This window comes from Pleurodeles waltl, chromosome 4_2, assembly GCF_031143425.1.
Source record: "Pleurodeles waltl isolate 20211129_DDA chromosome 4_2, aPleWal1.hap1.20221129, whole genome shotgun sequence".
In the NCBI taxonomy this organism is placed as follows: Eukaryota; Metazoa; Chordata; class Amphibia; order Caudata; family Salamandridae; genus Pleurodeles; species Pleurodeles waltl.
Genome location: NC_090443.1, coordinates 964,832,263 through 964,844,845, shown reverse-complemented (window position 1 = coordinate 964,844,845; position 12,583 = coordinate 964,832,263). Strand labels below are relative to the sequence as shown.

Sequence of the window (12,583 nt, the reverse complement as noted above, 5' to 3'; positions counted from 1 at the left end):
ATTGAAAGCATGCAAGACAACAGTACTTAGTATTTTGTATTTCATATATCATTAGGCAATGCGGTACTTTGTAAGTAATGTTGTGAAAGTACCAATAGTACATAGTACATTTCTTAAAATTATATAAATCAATAAAAGTACTTTTTCCTAACCCTACAGGCTTTACTAAGCTGGCTCATTTCTTCATATATATTACAAAAAGAGTAGTAAGCTATATTTCACATAAAACAGAGAACAAGGACAGCGTGGTCGAAACAATATGGCTGCCTTTTCATTTTGCAAGGACTTTGATTAACTAGTAATATTGTGTTGATTAACTAGTAATATTGTGTTTTGTCATCGCCATGTACCATGGTATGCCACAAAGATACCTAGTATATCACTAGGTTTTTGTCCCTTGTTACTTAAAAATAGCAGAACAAATTCAGATAAGTAACAAAAACAACAATTTCCATACCATAATTTATATTCCAGGAAAATTTCATGTAAATCCGTTCAGCCATTTTGCCGCTATGTCTGTCTAAAAGGTCAATGGAAAATGTATTGAGAAAGATATGTTTGGGGACCCCCCATTTTTTTTAATTGCACCCTCTTAACAGAGCATCACTAAACTTTGCATCATTAGCCAAAGTAGAAAGAAGACTAGTTTTGCAAAAATGGTGACAAAGTTCTTAGCAGGCAAAAATCTGAGGAATTCTTACTTCTACAGAGTGGCTGCTGTCACTCTGTTTTATACGTCTCACATATCACCAAGGCCAACCCCTTTTCTTTGGCTTTGCTAGTGCTTGTTGTTGTTGCTGATTGAGCCAGTCACACACACAAGGAAATAATTCTGTATCGCACTAATGGCAAAACCACAAAAGACCAAGCCTAACCATATATTCACAAGCCTACAGCATTATTCAAAATGTTGAAGGCCAGTAGTTCCATTTGGAATAGCTTTATCATGTCCACAGCACATACTTCTTTATTGAGCCGCAGGGTCAAACACTTATATAAAAAAAAAAATCTGGGCGTTTAAAAGAAAACAAAAAATTTGGTAAAATTTGAAATATATTCTAGGGGTTGTAGTTCTAGCACTATTTCCTTTGGGTTGACTGGTAGAATCTGCCATTCTAGGTCATCTATTTATGTTGTTTCGGGCTGCTAGGGTCCAACACGCTATTACTTATAATTATATGTTTTAGATTCGGTGCCAGGCATGGCCCAGGCTATGAAATTGTGTGTTTGGTGCTCAAGCGCTATTTGTATTGGCAAAAAGACTTCTGCTGTTTTTCTATCTATATGGTATGGACTGGGGATCAGGTAGACTAGACGACAGTCATGATTAGGAAGGGAGTGTTTCCCTCTCGATCTACCTATACGAGTTGGAGTGTACTGCTCTAGTTCATCTGTATGGTGTGGACCTGCAGGCCACTCTAGTTATTTTCGCTATATTTTGGGCTTAGAATCTGTTACTGTAGTTCTGTCTGTACAGTTTTGACTGAGAGGATTCAGAGCTCAGGTTATTTGATGTGTGTGCTGGAGGTATAGTCTAGTAGCTTAACGGTTTGGTTTCGACTGAATGTCTGAGGCTCAAGTTCTTCTGTCTCCATAGGGTGGATGTGTGCGGGTACTCGAGTCCGGCGTTACTGCTCTCTAGTTCTTCTTTCTGTCTGCACCGGTTGTCTGACGCCCTACTTCTCACTGTAGGGTTTAGCCGTGGGGCCTGTTATACCACTTCTGCTGTTGTACTACAGAATGTCTTGTCATTCATGGTCTACACTCTAGGCCTTGCTCTGTTTCACAGTGCCAGTGAAATTGAACATTTTGAACACCTGAGACCGAAACTGAAGTTTACTTGCCAGCTCTTGAATATTAATTTCTCATCTGATCTTTTCTATTTCTAAATTATACATATTCTATAGTCATCGTCATCCGATTATTGCAGTCAATCCCATGTGTCCCGGATAATCTCTTCTACATAGACGTGATGCCCTGATTTGCTATATTAGAATGTTGTTTGGAAAGCAATTTTGTCATTGTTTTTAACACACTAGTGCCACATTATTTCTTGAATTTAATTTTCTTTCTTTCTGTTTTCTTTTACAGCTCACAGGAATCATCCAGGAAATGGTGGATGGGCAGCCAACTCTGAATCAAGTGTTGGAAGTGAGTAATGAAACTAGCAGATGGGGAAATTTGACCATGGTTTCCTTTGCATTTCCATTCAGATTATAGGTGATGGCTATATGCATGTTTACTTTCCGTTTTAGTTGAACCTGTCTCACTCCTTTTCCTTAAACTGACATTCTCTTCAATGCCCCTGTTATTTTTTTCTGGCTCACAATAACCCCACCAAATATTTGCTCGACGTACCAGAGGTCAGTTTTTACAACTGGTTGGCATGCGTCCTTGTGCCCTCTAAGTAGATGAGTGGCCCGATGCTGTCTGGCCATATGCGAGTAATAACTCCTTTCCTGTATTTGTTTCCTGAGGCCTGCCCCTATTTTCACTCCTGGAGTAATTGAATGTTATATTTCAGGCTTGTGGATTCAGATTACGGGCTTCGGCCTTGTCTTTTCCTGCATGACCTGGTATCGCAACTCATCGTAAAAGCTTATCATTACAATTGTTTTCTCGGTACCATTGTGTCCCTCCGCTGGTGATGCGACGGCACCCTAGTAGTGCCCCTGTTGGCCGTAGTTCACCCCCCCCATGTGAGAAATAAGGTCCCACGCATCCCAACATCATGTTGTCTGTGCAGCGCCACACATGCATCTCTTTGTGCACAGATGTAGTATGTAAGCAGCACTGGTTGAGATGTTCTCAGAAGTTGTTTTAATATTCCAAATTGCATTGTGTTTGACTCCTCTACAAGAAATGGGGGATAAAAAGAGAAAAGATTCTGCCATTATAGACTGCTTTCCTGATTACTACTGTACTACTTTTAATCCAGCTGTGTTCTATTTAATGAAAGAGAAATCATTTTCTGTACAGTGTTGGCTTTTTAATCCCTTTTTTCGTTAGTGAGACCTTCCTTTTTCGTTAGTGATCCCAGTAGCCTCTGATTTTATAGCAGGTCTTTGGGCACCCGCGCTATGAGCCGAACTATCCAGACATGAAAGCTGAATATCTTCAGCAGTGGAGTCTGTCATGATTTTGTGATTGAGCGGGGGAAGTAGATGTAGAGAACTACCTGCAGAGAGTGCAGCCCTTGTGCTGCCTTTCTCCAGTTAGATGTATGTATAGTGCATAATTCATTCCTCCCCTGCTGCGCATCCACATCTCACAATCACCTGCTCCGCCACCTTTGTATCCCAGAGCTGACTGTCTACTTAGCGAGTGGAAGAAGTCTTGGACACAGCACCAGCCCACAGCACTCTCAGGTGCAGTGCAACCCTGCCAGGCTAACAAGCTAGAAGACTAGCTCAGTCCCAAAGGAAGGAGCCCTCTTGATAATGAAGGATCACAGCAACCTGTTCCATCAACCTACCTTGTTTTCCTGCGTTCTGTCACACGCAAATTCCTTCGTAATCACTTTCCGCTACTCCCCACATTTTTTCACCCCAGATTTCTGTCACATTGTTTTACTGTGGCTTAACACGCTTAAGCTTTGTACCTTTTTGTATATTTACAGGTGCATAATTTTATATATCTGTTATTTCTTTAGTGAAACCCATTTGTAAGTGCTCCCAGTTTTTTCAGATAAGAAAAACAAGAGCCAGGGAGGCGAAGCATTCACCCAGTGTCCCTCACTATTATCAAATCTGGTTCAGAACCCAGTTTTATTTGTTTCAACGTTAAATGTTTAGCCTTATCACCACTTTTTCAAGGTTTAATTTTTCTATCATTGACACTTGTTCTCAGCTTCTATCTCTTGTCATCACTTATAAACGAATGTGACAGAACAACTAGGTCCTAAACAACAATAGCCTAAACCACTACTGCTAAACAACTAAAAAGTCTCTACAACTAAGTACTGAACAACTACTGTCTAAACAACAATTGTGCCTGAATAACAATCGCCTGAACAACTAATATGTATATAATCTAAACAACTAATAAACCATAAAAAAGAAAACCTTACCTTAAAATTAGTTGTCCAGGAAATTGTTATTCAGGCACAATTGTTGTTTAGACAGTAGTTGTTCAGTAATTCGTTGTAGAGACTTTTTAGTTGTTTAGCAGTAGTGGTTCAGGCAAGTAATGGTTTAGACGTAGTTGTTCAGGATGTTTCCCTTTATAAACTTTTCATGTTCACTTGATACTGCTGTTGAATATGTTTTTGCCAAAATGCACGCTGTTCATTCATCTACTCGTTCACTCTTTTTGTATCATTTCAGGTTTTTAGCATGCCTTCTTTTAGCTTCTGATTCAGTGTTGGCCCTAGGTTCCTTACACATATATCCTATACCCTGATCACCCATTCCTTATCTTTGTTTCACAACTATTCATAAGACCAAGCCATTGTGTTTGGTTACCTCCAATTAAACTCTGTTATTTTGATTGCCCTCCATGGGGGATTCGTATTGTTGAATGAGGTGATGTCCAGAGCTGTGGGCGACCATGTAATCATGCTGTGTAAGGGTGCTCTTCACCCCATGTAAACTCTGCTCTTCAGAATAGCAGCTCTGTTATGGATTATGTGATGGCTGGTAATGGTGTCTTTGCTTCAGACCCTTCTTTTTCTTTCAGAGAGTGGATGAGTGGATGGGTAAAGAAGGCCTCCTCGATCCTAGCGTCAAGTCAATCTTTGTTACCTGCGGGGACTGGGACTTGAAACTCATGTGAGTATAGATCTGAAGTACCAGCATTCCTCACTGTGCACCTCCACCAGGCAGTGGGCACAGCCCACAAGTTATCCAGCGTTTGATGTGCTATTCATCACATTCGCTATTGAATACTTAGTTTTTTATTTTGAGATATTTCCAGCAGGGCATTGTCTTTGAAGAATTGCGAAAGGGTTGTATAGATCTGAGAAAAAGACTAGTGATCAAAATCAACTAGAAGAATGCATACAAAGGGATAGATAGAGGTCAGATATACTGACTGGCACTTTCTTGAGAAATGTTTCGTAGGCAGTCTGTGACGTTATTCATACTGTTTCTTTACATGTGTGTGTGCTTGAGTAAACGGGAGCTGGGTTACCAAGTATACTGAATAAGGATTTCTTCAAATGCCTTTCTTAAGTACACATTATTACAGAGATATATTGTATTTAATTTAAGTGGTATGAGTTTGTTTGGTGGGTTTTTGGTTAACATTTTTGTCCACCTCAATTGCTTCAGTCAAAGAAATTTGACAAGTTGTCTTTCCTTCCATTTTGGTCTTTAAGGTACCTACTGCCATTTTTCACAAAAAGGACTTCCATGAAACACCTTCTGTGGTAAATACTGTTTTCTGGGGTGAAGAACCTGTTTGCAGATAACCATAATATGGCCCATACACTCCATCCAGTACCTTCCTATTAAAAAATGCCTGTTGTGTCCTTTCTGATGCCCCATTTCTTGCTTGGAAATGAGCCATTAGTCTCATTAGCCTTGGATCTTGACCGACTTTCTTGCTCACTAAATGTTCCCTTCAGTGCTGCGTGAGCCCCATCTCCTGAGGATGCTGTGAATGTCCTTGGTATACATGTGTACGTGATCTGCTCGAGGTCGAAAATATAGGACCAAAAAGGTCGTTCCTCACCTCTGTTCTGTTCCAGAGGAGCGAGTTTGTATTCCACACATTTTTCCTTTCAATCATTATTATGCTTTATCTATAGCTAGTGACATAAACCGAAGGGTCACTTTTCTGACTTTCTCTGTTTGAGTCAGCATGTTTACACTTTGGGTCGGTCTGGTTGCCTCTTCTGCAGAGACCACTCAGATTGAGCAACAGTTTGTACTATTGCATGCAAGTGCACATTCAAAGGTGGCCTTTGTGTTTCAAATAATAGAATAACTACGTTAGGTGTTCCCACCTTAGATCTTCGTCAAACTATACAAGAGAAAATGAAACCCTCTCTAGCCTCAAAGATTTCTTAGGTCGTAGAGAAGGCAGGTTTCTTACCCTCAGTATGAGTGCTCTGAATGAAGGTAGTCTGCCGAAGACCATTGCTGACTCTTTGAGGTTCCCTTTGTAGTGATTGCTGGATTTACCCACCTCTGGTGCACTGCAGATTCTACAGATGTGTACTTATAGCCTCATCCACCAGCTTTGTCAGAAGGCTCTAAGATTTCTGCCCCAACCTGTCCTACTTTATCTGCTCTTGCTCTTTCGGGCTTTTATTTAAAAACGATGCACTCATGACAGGCTATCTGCAGTCAGAACAAGCACCCATTGAAGCAGACACCCTCTCTTTAGGGTATACTCAAAGATGGGGAGCTCCTGCCAGAGTAAATGTTCTACTTGACTTAGAGGCAAAGTCAGTTGTTTTTTATATGACTTGGGATTGGGTTCTGCCTGTGCAAGCCTTTGCTTTACACATTTATACATGAAAACCTAAGCTTCATTTCGGTGACCTTTTAAAGAGAACACAGTATGTGTCGGCGCTCTCTCAGTGCAAGACAAAAAAGAGCTCTTGATGTCTTCAGTCAAAACTGTATCCGCTTTTGCTGCTGAGTCAAGGTCTACTACAGAAGACACACCTCTAAATTCTAAATCAAAAGGTGAAGCCAAAGTCTTTCCCGAAATGAACATAGGGCTGACAGTTTTCCTTACATGTTGGGAAACGTGGCTTTTCTTGTGACTACATCTCTAGTGAGGGACATCACTAGTTTCTGTCACTAAAAGGTCTTTATCATTCAATACTGCAGAGCTCAGATGCTGCACAATCTCCCATTTCTCTTAACTGTGATTTAGTATGTTATGACCTTCTGGAAGAAAAGCATATGCAACTCGCACAAGTTGCTGTAGCGCCTAGAGAAGATTTGATTCTGTACAGTGTGGTTCACAAATGTTAGTTTGCTCATTGATTCATGCACTTCATCCCACCTGGATTATATGCCAAGGATTTCAGGTTTTAAGAGCGATTCTAAATGCAATCTTGGATTATTTGACTCACCAAGTATCTTGCACTGGAAACGTTTTATATTGTGATTTGCCCACTTAGCAGGGGCTGGCTGTGTTCTGCTCTGAATGCTTTTGGGCCACACAAAAAATCTCCTGAGGTTTACCATTGGATGACCTCTAATCCCACTTATAATCTGTTTTGTTTGGGTGTCTCTACTTCCTCAGAAAAATCTTAACATGATGGCAGTGTCTGGTCTTTATCAATTCTCTTCACTTCAGGTTGACCCTGTGAAATCCGCAAGCTTATTTTTTTGCACTTCTGTTTTAGCGCTTACCTTCTCTGCCCTATCTGTATCTTTAAGAGCCTTTTCATAACTGTTCAGAGATATGGTCGATTTTGTCACCTTACCTACACCAGTGCATTTCCCTGTGTTATTGTATTTATTGGGGCTGAATGTATAAGGGCGATAAACTTCTATAGCGTTTTTATGGCACCTGAATGACCCTTGTAGGCAGTGAAGATACGTCTGATTTTATTTACAGACAAATGTGTATTTAAAGATACGGTTTCCTTTCAGTCTTGATGGACATTGACTTTACTTTGGATTGGGGGGGTGAGTTCTCTGTACTTTGACTGCACAAGTACAAAGCTGTTGAACCCCAGGAAGTCAAATATTCCGTGGGCCATTGTAGGTGGCTAAGTAGTTACCATTGTAAATAGTTTGGCAGTAGTAGACACTGTATGGGTGCTATTGTTTCACTTTTTATCAGAAGCACTCCAATCAAAGGCACACCACCAGGAAGTCGATAGCAAGTTACCACAAATCCAGCAGGAAGAAAGATTCATCATTTGGTGGTAGTTCTCGATCAATAGCACATATGAGTTAATCTCATGCACTGAACGGTGGCACCGTTCAAGGACAGGTGCAGTATAGATTGACTTTCCGACAACTCCCTGTTCCACAGCCAAGAGAGATCCTACCAGGATCCATATGCTAAATGCAGCAGCCAAGGGAAAAGACCAGATCCATAGATCGATTTGGACAAAGGTGGTAATACTGAGATGCGATGAGTCCTTCATTATGTTGCTGCACAGAGGTTTAACTAGTGGGTTGAGTCCCTTCTGTAACTGAAATGGCTAGCTAGCCTACGGCATCCAGTCTAGTTGCTAGAGATGCAGGTAGCCCTATCCTAGGGCCTGGTGCAGGTCCATAGATAAGCACTTGTGGGAAGTTGCCTTCTGGGGTTGCAACACACATTTGCATTGGGAGGAATGGACCAGCAACAGCAGCTTGTGACACTTTATAGATGTGTAGTTGATGAATAACAGAAGATACGCCCTCTCCAGTAGGGCCGCAGAGCGAACTTCCTGTGGTGCTTCTGTAAATACACCTAATCTCCTGGCTGGAGAGTTGGCAGATTTTGGATCAGCAGCCAGATAAGAACGCCTGAGAAAGGAAACTTTAGATACATCAAATTAGTGTTTTTCACTAGTGGAGAAGTGCATCATCATTTACTTTCAGGTGTTGCTTGGTAGCTGAGACAAGTGGGATTGAATGCAACGATCGGGCCTCCCACAAGTAGTTGGTGAGGGCTCACCTTGGTTCTCTGCTTTGGAATGGACATAATTTACCTCAGCGCTAAAGGCAAAGTGCCTGGCCACTTCAGCTGTGTTTCATAACAGATATTTACTGTCTTTTTCCTAAGTGTGATGTTAGTTCTTTCTACATTTCCCGTTGAATTAGGGTGATAAGCACTGTGAAGGTCATGATTGATCCCTAAAGCTTTGCAATTCTTTTCCATTAGTGCTGAAATCAAGTGTGTTCCTTTGTTGCTCAAGATGCAATTCTGGCTTATGTACCATGGGATGACATACTAAGTATGTACTTAGCTACAGTTATGGCATCTGCTCATGCATGTGGATATTCGTCCCCCCACTCCGAAAACATACAAGCAATCACAAGAACATATAAATATGATGCACAATAGTTAAGGGCAACAGAAGGAACAAAAGGCACATACGAGTGGGTTGCTACAGCTAGAATCATACCATCTTGTCTGACATGGGCCCGCTCCATGATACACCCAATGAAATTGGGGACAAGAAATTTTCATGTCCCTTTTACAATTTTGTTTTGTAGAGTATTGCTTTTCATTTTCAGAGGCTTGCTGCTGAAAAGAGGCAAATCTTTTAACGTAGAAACAGGGAATAAATTGGTCTCTTCAACAAACATAGTACCTCCATTCCTTAGAGATAGTGTTGTCTTTTTAGCCAGTGAGGGTAATCCCAAAGCCCGCTTGGCTAACAGCAAATTGTTCAGGAGATTGTGAATGTGCAAGCAGTTTTTAATCGGGGTACCAGTAGAAATTTGAAAACCTCTCTGCATCCAGAGAAGCCCAAAGCTTTACACAACTCCAAACGCATAATTTGAGTCTGTGAACTAAGTTACAATATTTCCTCAGCAAGGATAGAAGCTTGGATCAGAGCATTAAGTTCAGCTACTTAAGCAGATCTCGCATTGGGCAGGCAGTGGTTTTCAGCAATTTGATATGCAGTGCATACATCTCTTCCCTCAATCTCACCGTAATCATTTTTGACACATGATCCTTCCACAAAATATGCTAATTCACAGTTGGGTATCAGTGTATCTGTAATATCAATGTGGGGCTTTGTTATATATTGTGCTACTCCAAGAAAATTATGGTGTTCTGTCCCACCCATGTGCCAGGACGCCGGGACACTTATTTATATATATATATATATATATATATATATATATATATATATATATATATATATATATATATATATATATATAAATATCTTACATTGGAGGTAGCCACTTCAGCGTTGAACAGTCTGGTGACATCTTCATAAGTCTGTGACAGGTCAGCTTTAATTTAATTTTATGTGCAGGAACGTAAAGGTATACACGTAAGATACCAAACCTCATTGCAGCATTTGATGTAGAAATGTGCCATATAACCCTGCTGTAACTGCAAAGATAAATTAAGGGACTTGTGCCTTGTAGGTTAAAAGAGCATCAGATGCACACAATGTACATTGTAGTTTTAAGAGCCACAGCAGCTTCCACTACCCAGCATGCACTCTGCTGGCAGTTCACCTCAGAGGCTCAATTCATTTCGAATAGGGGTGTAGTAAACATCTTATGAAGGAGTAGGCAGTAGTAATCTACTTTGATGATTTCAGTGAGAATACCTATGATGCAGGACCAAGATTACACATAAGTAACATTTCTTATCCTTCCGCAGTGGTGGGCATCAGAGATGCAGGGTTTTTAGTGGGATAACAGACATGGGTATTAAGGGAGGTACAAAATCATATAATCTACTACTGGGAGAGCCTGTTAGTGGAAAGGTGTTGGATCTTAGTAGTGAGGAGAAGGGCATCAACTTGTTGAAGGGGTGTGTCCATAATCAATGTAGAACTCAGACCAATGTTTTCAAAGGCTTCAAAAAGATGTGCATCCCCTGCTACAGAATGGAGACTAAAAGGAGTTGTATAGCTGTGGGATCTAGAGTAGAGGAAAGGGCGCTGTAGGCTGTTAATATCACCACAATCCTGTACCGGTATCCCAAGAACAAATTCATCACGTTCTTGGATATAGCATGTAAAGAGTTTAACTAGTTAGGGAGCCCTAAGGTAGGTGCAGAGACCGCAAGTAGAGAGTGGATCCACATCAATGTCTTGGCATACTTTTCTCTTCCCTGTGTATCAAGTGCTGTATGTGACTCAAAAGTCCTATCAAGCAGAATTTGAGTCTGGTGTCCACACTTCTGCTGAGCTCAAATAAGTCATCCCTGACCATTCAGGTCTGCATGTCAATCACAGTGACCTATTTGGTAGCTGGTTGGAGCAATTTCACATCTTATTCAGGTGTACAGGCTGAGAGAAGCTGGAGAAGTAATTAGCCTCCAGAAACTTCAGGGACAGAAAAGGTAACTTTCTAAGATGTACTCAGGGGTGTGGAATTTATTAAAATATCTACTTGTCCAGGGGACAGGTTGCTTCTCAAATCTACTTGTCCTGTAAAAAGATCTACTTGTCCCTTTGGTGCCATGTAGTGTGGCGACAAATTATGGCAGCAATTAATAGCCTCTCTGATTATGCCAGGGCTACTACCATAGTAGGGCTTGAATACTTGGAGTTTCAATCCCTACTGTAGCAATTTCCTTATTTTGTCACCTTTCTGCAGATCTGCATACTGGGGCTGGAGGAAGCAGTAAGCAATAGTTCCAGGGCTGGAATGCCTTTGAGTCTGCAAACCTACTAACCTGCATGTTTTAAAGATTTTTACCAGCTTCTCTCTAATATTTTCCCATAATAAGAAAGGTTGGACATTTACTCCTGACAATGGAAGAATTAGAACTTCTTCCAGGGTTGGGAAGAAAGTGGCTGGAGGGAAAATGAACTTGCAAATGCTCAATAGATTTTCACATGAGCAAATCTACACATCGTATTTACCCACGCTAAAATACAGTTCACAAATATTTTATAGGGGTACGACATATACCATGGGTGCACTTTTGTCACTTTCTTTAAGAATTTGGGGCCACAAGTAGGTAGGTTCAGATTTGTGACCTGCAAATTGCGAGTCGCAAATCCGAATGTAGGATGGTGTCCTTGACACCATCTGTGATTTGCAAGGGCTTCGCAAATGCCCACATCATGAATAATCATGAGGTGGGTCGCAATTTGCGACCCCCTCACGAATGGTGGCCTGCTGGAGACAGCAGACCACCATGTCTGTGACTGCTTTTCAATAAAGCAGTTTTTTTTGTAATGCAGCCCGTTTTCCTTAAAGGAAAACGAGATGCATAACAAAAACGAAAATTGAAACGTTTTCGTTTAATTTTTTCAGAGCAGGCAGTGGTCCACAGGACCACTGCTTGCTCTGAAAAAATGTTTACAGTGACATTCACAATGGGAAAGGGGTCCCATGGGGATCCCTTCCCTTTTGCGAAAGTGTTAGCACCCATTTGAAATGGGTGCAAACTGCGATTGGTTTGCGCCCGCGTTCGCGGTCACAAAACAATCCTACATTGCACTGCGAGTTGCAATTAGGAAGGGAACACCCCTTACTAATTGCGAGTCGCAAACCCGTTTTGTGATTCGGTAACCAGGTTACTGAATCGCAAAACTGGGATTGTGCATCGCAATGTGCTTTTTGCACGTCGCAAACAGCGAAAGTCGCTGTTTGCGACATGCAAAAAGCTACCTACATGTGGGTCTTGGTCCCTAATTAGGTCTGGTGTTAACAAAGACATTTTGTTTTTATTAAACTTCTATTTCTCTCTTTTTCGGCTGGCTTTACTGTGAGTGATCGCATTCTGCTCTTCCACAAGGAGCATATTGCCACACAAAGTAGTTTTGTTCAGTGTCAGGAACTACAGTGGCAATCAGTGACGTAACGAAACTGGAGGGTGCCCCTTTGCAAAGAACATGGAGGAGCCCCCTCTCCAGACTCACTCAGGGCAGGTGCTGTGCTGACGGGGCCCCCTGGAGGGCGGCTGCGGGGCCTTTGTTATGCCGCTGGTGGCAACGTGTGCTTTAAGAGTTCAAAAACTTTTTGGGGGGGTTTTG

General features: G+C 41.4%; 1 protein-coding gene across 6 annotated transcripts in view; it reads left to right on the top strand.

Moving 5' to 3' along the window:
• Positions 1 to 12,583, top strand: part of ERI3 (ERI1 exoribonuclease family member 3) — a 1,277,520-nt gene that overhangs the window by 430,047 nt on the left and 834,890 nt on the right. For all 6 annotated transcript variants that reach the window (XM_069232797.1, XM_069232794.1, XM_069232796.1 and 3 more), the window contains 2 exons: positions 2,092 to 2,151; positions 4,678 to 4,769. In XM_069232797.1, the coding sequence (XP_069088898.1) occupies positions 2,092 to 2,151; positions 4,678 to 4,769 (152 nt within the window). The remainder of the gene's footprint in view (positions 1 to 2,091; positions 2,152 to 4,677; positions 4,770 to 12,583) is intronic.